General features: G+C 44.2%; 1 protein-coding gene across 2 annotated transcripts in view; it reads left to right on the top strand.

Moving 5' to 3' along the window:
• PCBP4 (poly(rC) binding protein 4) overlaps positions 1–12,789 on the top strand; it is a 175,631-nt gene extending 162,842 nt beyond the window's left edge. For both annotated transcript variants that reach the window (XM_078661160.1, XM_078661161.1), the window contains exon 13: positions 10,859–12,789. In XM_078661160.1, coding sequence (XP_078517286.1) covers positions 10,859–11,174 — 316 coding nt within the window. In that variant the 3' untranslated portion in view covers positions 11,175–12,789. The remainder of the gene's footprint in view (positions 1–10,858) is intronic.
• Positions 12,790–13,981: the final 1,192 nt, after the last annotated feature.

The raw sequence follows: 13,981 nt of genomic DNA, 5'->3' as shown, positions 1-13,981 counted from the left end.
CATTACACTCAGAGCATCTCTCAATTAAATGCCCATCTCCCCATAGCACCAGTATTACCATTAGAACATCCATTCTCTCCATTCATGTCACAATCTGGCACCGGAATACTCAAAGAGCACCTTGCACCACTATGCCCATCACAGCCTGGCACAAGAATGAGGGCTTTAGTTTCAAGGCTGGTCATCTTTGCCCATAGTGTAAATAAATTCAGTTTTTTAACTGTTTGATGGATTCTTCTTGCATTATGTTTCTCCGGTTGCTATTTTTCTCTCAATGTCCTAGTTCTATTATAGCCTCTATTGTGTGATGTTCCTAATTATTTTTTTTGTAAAAATTATCTACATTGTATGCTGAAATCGTAGCACAATGTGCAACGCCCCTGGCCCCATCAGATTGAGGTAAATGAAAAGTAGTCTGACAAAGTTTGGGAATAAGGTTAGGCTCTCTTTATAGCACTTGCAACCACAGTTTTGCCATTTTACAACACTAAAAATACCAGAAGAGCTTCTATCAGTCAGTGTAATGGCACTACACTAAGAAGGATAGGATGATGAAAGGCGGATATAGAATTTTTGGTATTTAAATAAGTGACCTGTCGGGATGGCTTGCCTGGTTGCCAAACGGGGTTTGGCTTGTGTATGGAAACAACAGAAACCGCCAACAATTAGGAGTTGGCGTGCAGGCTGGATTGGTGTGCCCACCCGAGAAGCCACTCTTTGAAGTTTGTGGCTGTCCTAAGAAGCATGAACGTATATGGGAAAAATGGTGCAGTTATTACGTTCTATCGATCTGATACTGCAGTGTTATATATTATTGATGCTGTGGCTGCTGCTATGTCATGTATGTTTGTTGATCTTACCCTGCATCGTGCGATGCTTTGTCTTGCCGCAAAACTTTTCAGTAAAGTTGGTTACACATTTTGGGCCATATTATCAGCGGCAGGAAACTGCTGCTAAAGCGGCGATAAGGGGCTTGATAATATGCCCTTGTGAATTCCCATAGAAGCCCAGATTTGATCTCCTTCACACCAGAACCTGGGCTTCTATGGGAATTTTCAAGGGCATATTACCAAGCCCCTTATCGCCGCTTTAGCAGCAGTTTCCTGCCGCTAAAGCGGCGATAATGTTATCGCCGTTCTTGATAATATGGCCCTTTGTTTTTAAAAACATGGGGCCTGTCGATAACACAGGGATCAGTCGCAAGCATATAACTCATGGCCCCTTTTTAGCAGCCAAGTGATGGCTACATTGCTACCTTCGAGTAGGTCCTTTGAGATTCTCCAGGTCTGATCAATCCTTTTTTGCATGTTTCAATTTTGTTGTCTCTGATTGTAATGCCCTTTTATTTGATCTCCATATTCCTGGTGTTGGCCCCGGTTCTTAATCTTTCTGTTGGGATTATTCCTTCTTGGTTTTCTCAATCTTCTCAACTTTCTTTTTACTCTATGTGTTATTCTAACCTCTCCTCACCTACGCTACTTCTTGTGTTAGAAATACATCACGTTGCTCTCAGGTCTACTTCTGTTGCATGCTTGAGTCTAGGCTTGTGGAGACGGACTCACCGCCTAAAGACTCTCTTTGTGTTCCTGCTGCCGACCCCAGCTACAGGAGTAGCACAGCTTTCCAGTTAAAGCCCCGCTGAGCGACCGGGAGCGTGAGGACGCAGAGGAGGACGAGGCGCCGGCCCCAGGACTGCGAGGACCAGCATTCACCATCTCCAGCTGGTCCTCTTCCTGTGAGAGCCGCGCCCCCTTCCAGTGCCCCGCCCCCAGCGAAGCACTACAACTTCTCGCGTCACCCGCTGCGCGGGACGCAGCCCGGGGCGAAGCCCGGGCCAAGGGCGGGCCCGTTGTTGCCCGTTAGTGCCCGATAGAGTCCGGTCCGGGCCACCCCCGTTCATCAACGACCCAGCAACAAAATAAATATGCCAGCCAAAACAAGAAGTACCTCCAAACCCAAATCCAAACATGCGCAGGAGGTAGCACAAGTAACAGGCCCCATTGACCTATTTATATCACGGGTCAACGAGACTATAAATCAAAGCATAGCTCTAATGGAGAAGAGAGTATCTTTAGATCTTATGAGCGCAAATGCCAAGCGATCCTCATTAGGTGCTATAGCAAACGCCGCCTCCCCAATCAACTTTAACACCCAAAACAGCTCCCTTCCGGTGACCCTACCAGCTCCCGACCTAAACACTGTACCATCGGTAGTTGACCTGTCGGTCACGCACTCCGAGTCGGACCTCTCCATAACATCAGATGACCTGGAAGTAACTCCCGACCTAGCTGGCTGCCAAACCCAGGGAGATTTCCAACCCACCGACAGCTTGCCCCAGCAAGGTGCGAGAGAAGGAGCAATACCGAAAACCCGATTAACAAACAGCGGAGAAACACACAGTCTACAGTGTCAGGAACATCCAATGCCTCTTTCAAACTCCTCAACGTCTAATAGCATACTATACATCCCCGAAACAACTCTCCCACACAAGGCAATCTCAAATGATACCACCCCTAACCAATGTAAGACCTGCAGAATCACCTCGCAAGTTCTTACTACAACTAAAGACCTATTATATCAATACTTAAAGCCAATTCAGCTAAGCATCAGAAACCTTGAAGCCCAATTAACGATAATCTCGGCCACCCTTCTAGATTCAAATACCCGGATAGACATAAAGGGGCAGCGTAACACCGTGCATCCACCCAAAAAGCAAAACCAACTGCACACGCAGACAACAGTTGTTCATTCAAATCCAACTTCAATAGCCCAGAGGAATCCAAAACAAACCACCACAACACCCAAACCCAATGTGAATATTCCTCATCCTCAGAAGGAGAAACCCCCTCCTAAAATAGCACAGCAAACAGCACCAATGGATACAACTACGGTAGGCACTCCATGCCCAGCAGCAAACATAGATTCTAGCAGAATCTGCCCAGGAAAGTCCGAATCGCATACATCGAAGTCCCTGCCACCTCAAAAAATACTCAAAAATACACCCAAAAACACACCAAAAAAACCTTTCACAGCTAGACGTCCTGCCCACATGCCCCCGGAAGCTACTCCCTATACAATAGTTCTAACAGGAGTACCCGAGTTAACAGATGATACATCGGAAACTGCATGGTCGCTTAAAAATAAGGCCATGCAGTGGCTTAGTATCAACAGACCCCTCGAATCTCACCTTTCGGGAGGGATCACCGCAGCCCGAAGGGCAGCCTGGATAGGCAAATCGAAAAAAACAATACGCGGTGACTGTATCATCGTAACCTGTAGAGACCCTGCAACTGTAGACTACATCTGCGCTTGGCCTCAACTCGACAAGAAAGGGGGAATAGATGCCTGTCACCTTTCCTTCTTCTACCCCCCAGCGAAGCAACATCGTAACCCTCCATTGTGGGAATGGCACCACCATCCCAAATATCCACGAAATCACGATCCACGACACCAAGTACCATGGAACCAGACGGAATACTCGCATGACTATCCAGTCAGGGGTGGACCAAGTGAAAGGTACATAGAACGACAAATTCCTTACTGGCAGGACAGACCGTACCAAGCATACGAAGGATGGCAGGGCTTCCCAACCCAAAATCGTTTCGACTGCCTCGAAATGGTCGACTGACCATTTCTGGACAAACTTAGTCACCATAAAACTGACACTACACAACACTCTGTGTCTGATAAACAACATTTAGTACGACCAGAGTTGCCCATTACACCTGAGATATCATTACCCCACCTAAATGACCTCCGGATTAGTATCCTCCCAGCAGAAGCGGATATCAGCCAAAGATCAAATAATGAGCTAGATACAGCCAGTGAAGCTAATACCAACAACATGTCATTATCCATCAATGTGAAAGATAAAGATGTCACGAGCGTAGGCATAGCCTATTGGAACATCGCAGGCCTAACCGCAAAAATAACATGTCCTTTATGGCTGAATACTGCGAGGACCCACCAAATCCTGTGCCTCCAAGAGACCTGGCGCACAACCCCTCTTCACCTAGTGGGCTATAAGACCTTCTTCACTAAAGCAACACCGAGCGCCATGGGAAGGCCAAAAGGTGGACTCATGATTTACTTTTCTAACATCGTCCCACTCAGAGTGAAACTATTAAAGGAAACATCTATCTTTCAAATCATTCAAATTACTCATCAGGTGGCAGCAACGAAAAATTTATTCATACTCATAAACTATTACAACAATGCAGGCGCCCTAGAATGCTGCTCCCATCTAGATGAAATGATGGCATTCATATCATCACTACAAAGTGCAAATCTCAATATAACACTCAACTATTTATGGGGAGGCGATTTTAATCAAGCATTATGCCCAAACCATAAAAGTGGGATTTGTGGATTACAGAACGAATCTGGAAATCCCATCCCTCATTTTGTTCACACTCCGGGCGGAAATAAGCTTAATGAAATTCTCTTCACTTTGGACTTAGACTTTGCCAATAAGCTAGTTAACCCGGTGCAAGAATTTTTACCCACCTTTCACGGGCGAGGCTGTATGACAACCATAGATTTTATCTTAGCCTCAAACACCTGCAAAGGCTTACTAAAAAACTATAAAGTAGGATCCAGTCCAATCAGCGACCACTATCCCCTAAGTGTGGAACTCCTTACGGGAAAAGTAGGTTTATCTTTAACAAAAGCCACCTCTCTTGACCAACAATCACTGGCCATAAAGAAAAAGAACGGCTACACCATCAAATGGTCAAAGATCGACCCAGAAGAGACCACGCAAAAGATACTCGCAAAAACACAGATATGGCTAACGGACTGTCTGTCTGCAGAGGCATCCCCCGAATTAATTATTACCTCCTTTAACAACATCCAAGGAGCAATAAGGGAAGAGCTATTCAAAAACACATCAAATAAATTAAAACCCCCCACGACGAGATGGTTTGACTCTGACTGCCGAAAGGCCCTCACGTCTCTTAAAGAAGCTCTCCGACAAAAACCTAGAGATGCCCTACTCATTTCATACCGGCGGAAAAAGTACAATAACGCACGGAAAAGCCGTAGGCGACAGATAAAGCAAGACCTATGGCGCCAACTACATGAGAGTGCACTAAAAAAAGATAGTATCACGTTTTGGCAGACAATAAGATCACCTTTTCTGGATAACATCACTGACCCCCATCATTTAGACGTGGCAATAACAGAGAATGACTGGCTCCATCATTTTATAAAAATGTTTGGCTCAACAACGGATCCACCCCAATCAGAAGTTCGGGAACAAGTAAAGAACAATTTCCACCCCATTAACTTACGTTTCACAGTTGCTGAGATTAGAAAGGCCATCAAAGCCTCAAAAACCGGTAAGGCTCCCGGCCCAGACGGGGTGCCTATGGATTTGTTTTTACACAATAGCGATTACTGGTCACTAATAATCACCCGGGTAATGTCCGCAGTCACTGAAATCGGACTTCTTCCATCATGGTCATCATCCACCCTTTTGCCAATATTCAAGAAAGGGGACCGTAATGACCCTGCGTGCTACCGACCAATTTCCCTTCTGGACTCCACGGGCAAGATTGCAGGTCGATTACTCCTGGACCGATTACAATCCTGGGCCCAGGAAAATAACACCATCACAGACCTGCAATACGGCTTCCAGAAGGGGTTGGGGACGGTGGAACAGGCCCTAAACCTGATCCTCCTGGCCGGAAAATATACACGCGCGAAGGGAGGCAACATCTACTTGGTTTACGTAGACCTGAGCGCGGCTTTTGACTGCGTTCAGCATGCAAAGCTGTGGCAGATCATGACTAGCCTTGGAGTGGATCCATCGTTACTAGCCTTTCTCAGGGAATTATATACCAACGCTGAAGGCCGAGTTCGTTATGGCACTGGCGGCGAACTATCACGCCCCTTCAAAATATCACGAGGAGTACGGCAAGGGTGTGTACTGGCTCCCTTCCTGTTCAATCTATACACCAACGGGATTGAACAGGCTATGTTGGAAGGGAGCCAGGACCTTCCACAGATAGCACGCCGCCCGATACCCATCCTTTTGTATGCCGATGACTCGGTCATCCTGGCTCGGACCCCCAACCAACTCCAACGACAGCTGAACAAATACGTGGCATTCATGGACTCCCTGGGTCTAAAAGTAAACATTAAAAAGACTTTCACAATGACTATCGGACCAAAACGGGGTGCCTCAAAATCAATTTTTATCAACAATAACAAGCTGGAAAAAACATCGGTATACCCTTATCTGGGCATACTTGTGGAAGATACAATGACCTGGCACAAAGCAATCGAAGCCAGGAACCTCAACTTTCGCCGAGCAGTATCAGCACTAAGTGCTTTTTCCAGAAAACTTGGAAAACCTGCTCCAGCGGAACTGCTAACGATTTATTACGCAAAATGCCATAGTGTGGCCACGTATGGAGCAGGCATTTGGGGCCACGGACGCATTGACCAACTCCAGGTAACGGAGAACGCTTTTATTAAATATATCCTAGCCCTTCCCCAAAGCTCCCCGATTCTATCAACACATCGGGAGCTGGGCATGGAATATGTAACAGACACCATACGATGCCAGCCTCTCATACTCTGGCACCGCATATGGTGTAATCCCGCAAGCCATATAACACGTTCCCTTATTACTGAATGCCTTGGCCTAGCACACTGGAGAAAAATACCGTGGCTCAACTACATCCATAAATTTCTCCAAGACCTAGATCGCGAGCAATATTTTCTTGAACCACCCTCAATAGAAGACATTTCAAAGAAACAGCTTAAAGAACTCTGCTTGGGCCATCTAAGAGAGCTTCGCAACCAAGCAGAGATTGTTAAAACACAAAATGAAAAAATCCGCATATTGCAGCCAGAGAAACTGATGCAGCCCTACTTGACGTTTTTTCTTTCGAACTATGAAAAATTCCTATTGACAAGACTACGGTTCGACCTTTTCTTCCGCATAGTCTCATTTCCTGAACTGAATAACTGGTCCCGAAACCTGACATGCTGCCCTTGTGACGGACTTTCCCAACAATCTACGGTCCATGTCATCTTGTTCTGTAAATATTATAGACCAGCAAGAAAAAAATGGATTCTGCCCCTCCTCCGTTTAAGTGGACATAGACATACATATCCAGCACTCGCTTATCTTCAGACACCGAAAAACGCACATGAAGCAAAACTGGTAGCGACTTTCTTAAAATCAGTAACAATAACCCGTCGCAAAATCGTTTCTTAACATTATAAGCGTCTCATGTAAATGATCTTTTTACTTATTGTTTTACTTAATGATCTTTATAAAACTGTACTTTTTATGATTATACAAATTTTATAATCGAATAAAAGTTGATGAAATGAAAAAAAAATGAGTCTAGGCTTTTTATAAGTGTGTGCAGTTGTGGCCTGAATATTGGCCCTAGACACCCCTCTGTTTACCTCAGTGCTTGATTTTATTCATATTTCTTGACACTGTGGCTCACTCCTAAATCCCTCTTTTTATCTTGGTGCCTTAGGCTTCCCTCTAATCTTGTTGCTGTTTTCCTTATTGACTGTATCCTGTCCCTTTTCATCTCTCAGCTGCTCTTGTAATTGACCTGTACATGTTTCATGGCTCTTTTCCTCCAATCGCTGTAGCTGTTCATGATTCTGCTACCATCTTGAACTGGTCTTCCCTTTGCTGCTCTTTTTTATGGAGGTCTCTCCTTTGTCTTGACTACCACTTCCTCTGCTGCTCTACTTTATAGATGTTGTTCCTTTCTCTTAGCTCCCACTCTTTTTGTTGATCTTATTTGTGGTTGTCCTTCCTTTGTCTTGACTACCACCCTCTGCTGATTTTATTTATGGTTGACATGTTTTGTATTGAGTGGCCCCCTTCCTGCTGCTTTTAATTTAGACCTTCTATCTTCACTTTATCTAATCCTCCCTCTACTGCTCTTATTTTGTGATTCAATTTGTTGGGCTTTGTCTTGGCTGCTACTCCCAGCTGTTGTTCTTCTTGCCTTTTAACCTTCGGTCTACATTATGGATTCTTTGTTTTCCTGCCTTTTTCTTGACCATCCGCCACAACGTCTTGTTCTGTTGCCCTGAATTCTGTTTCTGCTTTTTCTACCTTTGCTTTGACTAGTGGTCTTTCGACTTCCCTCATTTCTTGTTCTATTGATGCATTTTAGGCCTTGTCACTCCCCCTTCTTTTTGTCCTCTTGGTTCTCATGGCAGTTTCTTGGTTCTCATTTCTCTAGTTTGGTCCTTTTTTTGTTGCTCTTTCATGTTTTTTGACTTGTAGTTCTGCGAGTTTCCTGGCGATACTGGGTTTGCATCGATTGTGCATTACACAATGTACATTTCCTGTTTCCTTATTTTACCTCCTCCTATCACTGATTCTGCTGTTTGTTTTAAAACACTGTCCCACCCTCTAATGTAAAAAGTCCTGGTTCTCACAGGATATATTTTTTAGTCTTTTCCTGCCTTGTTTTAATCTTGGCTCTGCCTGTATTCATTTATTCATGTTCCTTGTCCCCCACTTATTGCTCGTCTACAAGACGACATAATTGCTTGATGCTGTCTCCAGTGAGAGAAGTGTGTCTGAATCCAGACATGGCCAAATTAGCTTCTCATCAGTCCAAAGTTAACAAGCTTTGTCAAAGCCAACAGGTCCCACCTTTTAATGGCGTTACCCAACCATTTTAGTTTGCTTTTTGCCGAAACTGTTCCACATTATCAAAATAAAAAAATAAAAACGTGTTTTCTGATGCAGAACAGCACTGGCAAAAAAGTACATGCACACCTATGTTTCATGACACTCCAGCAGCCCCATTGTGATGAGCATGACAGCAGACATTGTTCTATTGTTTTCATTTACCACTCCAAGATAGTGATTGGCCATTTTGGAGTGGTAAATTAAAAAACATATAACATGTGGGCCACACAGAATTTTCTTACAGAGGAGCAGCCCAGCTCCCAAAAAGAAACAAAAATGATGTGGAAGTGAGAGTAACAATAGATGGGCGGCGGACTGGAGGAGGAAAGTAAAAGCAGACAAGAGCATTTGTTTGGCCAACAGAGATACTGTTCTGGGGGCATTTAAACTACATAAAGGCAAGCAGAACCAGGTCCGGCAGGGGGGGGAGCAAGACGAGCTTGAGGCAGTGGAGAAGTAACACAGAGGATATGGGCAGGACACAGGAGTTACAGAGCAAAAAAACACACAAACACTCCCATGCAGTGATGGAAGCAAAATAAAAAAGTTATGTGAAGGACAGAAATCATCCATTCAAAAGGATGGTATAGAAACTATTCAGCTTCAGCAGATGGACATAAAATAAGATACAAGCAAACAATACTGACATGAACTGACCCTTAGCCCCAGTATAAGTATTGGTATGTCCGCACCAGGTTTTTGATAACAGGTAGCTAAAAGCTAACTGTAGGGTTAACCTAAAATTTGGGGTAGTTGCAGTTTGCCGTGTCTTCATGACCTGAAGTCCACATTTCAATGGAGGAGTGAGAGGAGATTTTCTTCTTCACTCCCCAAATTATGGGATAGGCTCCATCAAGAAATCAGCTCGATCCGCTGTTCAAAAGTACTGTAAAACCTTTTTCTCTTTTCAGAGTAGACCAATTTACCATGCAATCTGTCACACTCATCGGCTTTCTTTATGTCTTACTGTTCTATGACATAGAGGAGAAGTGAGCTGCAGAGCGCATCTTATTACTACATAAAAAATAAAAATAAAAACATTTTGAATTAATGTGACAGGAATGTGGAGCACTTAGGAACTGCAAAACTGTGTTATCACGTGCTATTTGAAGACATGTTATTATATTCTGATTTCCAAGCCTTTGGGTGAAGATACTTAATATTTTGCTTTTAGGTTTTGCTAATGGTGCTCAACTAATGGGAGTATGTTTTCTAAACATCTCACCTACATTCCTGCTACTAATGATGATTCTTACATGTATTTCTCACTCTTTTGCTCAGATTCCGTTGCTCTTAATATAGCCTTATAGCCCGCCGTAGAGGGCTATACCGGCTATTAAAGGCCCTCTCCAGCGTTAAAGGCCCCGAGCCGAAGGCGAGGGCCTTTAACAAGGGAGAGGGACTTTAATAGCGGTATAGCCCATCTACGAAGGGCTATAAGGCTATTAGAACATTCTGTCACTAGAGGACAGAATGTTCTAAAAAAAAAAAAGCCTTTTGGGAGCGCGAGGGGATTGGAATCCCCTCAGTTTCCCTGAACCCTTTTTTCACAGCCAGAGCTGTGAACAAAGAAACATTGGAATGTTGGAGCTCCAGACTTATACCAGCCATTATAAGCCCAGAGCACTCCATTGTTTCAATGGAGCTCCCAACATTCCAATGTTCTAATCTATTTTCTAATACTTGTTTTCTATATCTGTTCTTTTCTAAATTACTGGTTCTCCTCTTTACTGTCTCTAACCAGTGTTCTGTTTCTCTGATTTTTGCTCCTCTTTGCTATTATTTCTCTCCCATTTTCACATACTTTTGTGAATTGTTCTGTTTCTCCTTCCTATTTCGCCCAAATTTATGTTGGAATGTTAACTCTTTAGTTCTGGTTTTGTGACTTTAGTCCTCTATCCGCTGGTCTTTTTAGCCTTGTTTCTAGCTTGCACTTATCCCTCACTCTATAGTTTTCCTGGTTCTCTTATTTATTTATTTTACTGGGTCGCTGGCCTTTGGCCTTTACCTTGCCCTTTTCTATCTTCCTAACCTTTCCAATGAATTTCTGTCAATGTTATAAGTGAAAGAGTGGGCAGATCCAGATACCAACATTAATGAGTAGACATATCTATATGTAAATTGGTCTATCTAACCACCTGTTTTGTGTCTTCTTTCTCTTTCCGTCTGCAGTTTAGAGACCGCTAGATCATCTGCCCAGGCTGCCTCTACATCATCTCCATCTGAAGTCAGTATGAGCTTTTCCCAAGCACCCAACCTGCAGCAGGCGATTGCTATGCCCACATTAGCTGGGCACTCTCCGTCCTTCCTCACAACGCCATACACCTTTCCGCTGTCCAACTTCCTGGGGATCAAGCCCTATCCTCTGTTGGCCATGGCCCCCTCAGCCATGAACCCTGCTGCGGCCGGCCTGTCCTCCTACATGGCAAAGATATGCGCCGCCAACGGAACAAAGAAAGCAGAGAGGCAGAAGTTCTCACCATACTGAGCATGTAGAGAGAAGGGTGATCTGGGACAGCGAGGAGTGGAGGGTTTGCCCTAACTGTACACTGAAGATCGTGCCTTCTAAGGACGACTCAGGACTAGAAAGCCATACAGTAATTTTCAGAGGACACTTCCAGCACTGAGAGGGAGGAGGACTAGGAAGAAGATCAGAAGATCCCTCCCACCACGACAGACATGTTTCTCAGAGACCGTAGAGAGCCACGGAGAAGAGGCATGAATGTTAATGTATAGAAGAGAATATGATTGAAGTATACAGGCAGAAGGAGATGGGAAAGGAAGAGGAGGAGGGCCGAGATAGGTGTGTGTGTTTCATATCAATTTATCTTTGGCTCTTTGTGAAGAAAATGATGATGAGTCTCTGAGAGAGCTTGCACTGGGAGGGTCTGACTCCTTCCCTCCATCCATTATCATCACCTGGTCACCTGTCTGACACTGCAAGGGCCGTCTGAGCTCCTTTCGCTCCAAGAAATTCCTTGGCTTTAGATTGGAAGAGGCCAGTATTATTCCTTTTATGATTAGAGCTTTATTGTTCTCCATATGTCTGGGCACAGGACTCCTCTGTGATTTTGAGATTGATGAGTTATACATCTCCCACAATAGATCTCCCGCAGGCAGAAGAGGAGTGTAAACCCTTCCCGTCAGTTTGGTTGGGCTGTCCCTTTGTGTCCTGTGGGAGGTGAGTGTTGCATTCCTCCTTACTAGATAGATTCCATTTGCCCTCACTTTTCTGTCATTGTAAAAAGAGAGATGTTTTGACTCCTGTCACCACCATAGGCCCTCATCCCAACAATGAAAGTGAATGTCTCTACCTCTCACCAGAGAACGCCATCTATCTACTACTAGGAGGAGGCATGAACCTTCTATCGCCGTAAACCTGAACTATGCATTTATCCAACACTGAGAGGGCGTTGCTTCCATCCCCCTCACTGCAAGGCTGACTCCCTAAACACTAAGGGATTCATCACATCAACTCCAGATTTCCTTGCATTCCAGAATTGGAGACAGTTGTTTTCCTTCCTTGATCCAACAGGGGCATGTCAATCTAATTCCAAGAGCTCGCTCTATTACACACTGGTAATGGCTTGCACTGTTCCCCTCATGTGACCTTTCCCTTTTTTGCATACGGTGGTGGGCATTCTGACTCCCCATATATCACCATACGTCCCCCATCGAGAGTGATATGTTTCCATCTTTCATGTCATAACACACTTGCTCTTTTTGTTACACTCACATTTGTGACATATATACAAAGGTATTCTCTTCATCACTTTCCTTCAAGTGGAGTCACCCTTCCTCTTGCAAAGCATTATGGGTAAGCCCATGCCGTGATTCCTTTGCGCACGACAGGACTTTTTGTAGCATTCCCCGTAGCATCATATGTATCCGTATTTAAGTAATTTGTATATTAGCACCCACAATGCTTTGCACGGCAAGTTTGGGTTGTCTCATTAGGCTAACAGAGGTTGCCCTTAGAGCTGTTCCTCCCAAGTTAAGGTCTGGTTCACAATTCCAAATTATAAACTTTTTTAAAAAATAATTTATTTGTATGAAATTTTGCTTCCAGTTATTGTGCAGTAATAAAAGAGATTTTTTCGATACTTTGGCTCTGACATATTGAATATTTAAACTTCTCAAGTGACAACTGTAGCTGTTTTTAAGGACCTTGTGAAGAAGGAATATAGGAATACACAAAAACAGGTTGAGGGAGAAACAATAGCAGTGTGGAAAGTACTTCATGATTTGCAACTTTGTGCAACACTTAAGAAGCCCTGGTCCTGAGCTGTGATGAAAGGATTCAGTTCTGTATCATTGTGACGATTTTCAATGCTGTAAACGGGTAAACCATTATCAGTACGCTAAATCAAGAAACCATAACCACAAATAGGATTTTTGAGTTTGCCAATGCTGCTTTCCTTTTGCGGGGGGTGGGGGGGAGGAGGGGGGGTCGCACTGTTCTTCATACCTACATATTTCTCTTCTGATCACACCCACAGAACATCTATGGTCATGTTTTTCTTGGTAATGGATTTGTGATCTTCGGGGCATATTAGCAAGGGATGGCAATAACATGATCGCCGCTTTAGCGTCCATTTCCGGGCGAAAAGCGGCTACAATATTATTGCTCTATCCACAAGGACACGCTAGCGCGTGTTGAGATGCAAGGTGAGCGTGCCTCGTGAAACTTCATTGTGAAATATCGCTAACGGGGTTTCGTGATATTTACAACGCAGCCCCGTCCGGCGTAGCAATATTCTTTTGAGCGCTAACTCGCCCTTAACGCTGATTCCAGACATCTGCAAAAAACATGAGTTATGTATGTTTTACATTGGTGTTATGGTGATACGACCTAAATGGTCGTATCAGCAAGGTTATCGCTGTATTCAGGAGATCAACGCTGGTTTTCCAGCGATGTTTTTGCCATTTCCCCCCTATCGCTTGAATTTTATTGCCCTGGAGAAACGCGTTGTTAATAACGCGCTAACCGGGCGATAAATTCCAGCGATAGACGGCGATAATGCTCTTAACAAAATGAAAAAAAGTAAAACATGTCTGCGGTGGAGCAATATTACTATCATTTGGGTCATTTCAAGGCTTGTGGTCATCATAATGTGACTGCAGGAAGCAGGAATGCAATATTCTGTCCCAATCTGGTTTGCATCTGAGCTGCGTATTTGGAGGGCAGTCAATGAACATAAGAAAGCTAACTGTTCACACACATACTAAACAATCTCTAAATCACAACAACACAACAGATGTGCTGCACTGCTGGCCCCTTAACGCCGAGATGGC

This window comes from Lissotriton helveticus, chromosome 9 (genome assembly GCF_964261635.1).
Source record: "Lissotriton helveticus chromosome 9, aLisHel1.1, whole genome shotgun sequence".
Lineage (NCBI taxonomy): Eukaryota > Metazoa > Chordata > Amphibia > Caudata > Salamandridae > Lissotriton > Lissotriton helveticus.
Note: the sequence above shows the minus strand (reverse complement) of the source record. Positions and strands in the feature narration are given on the sequence as shown.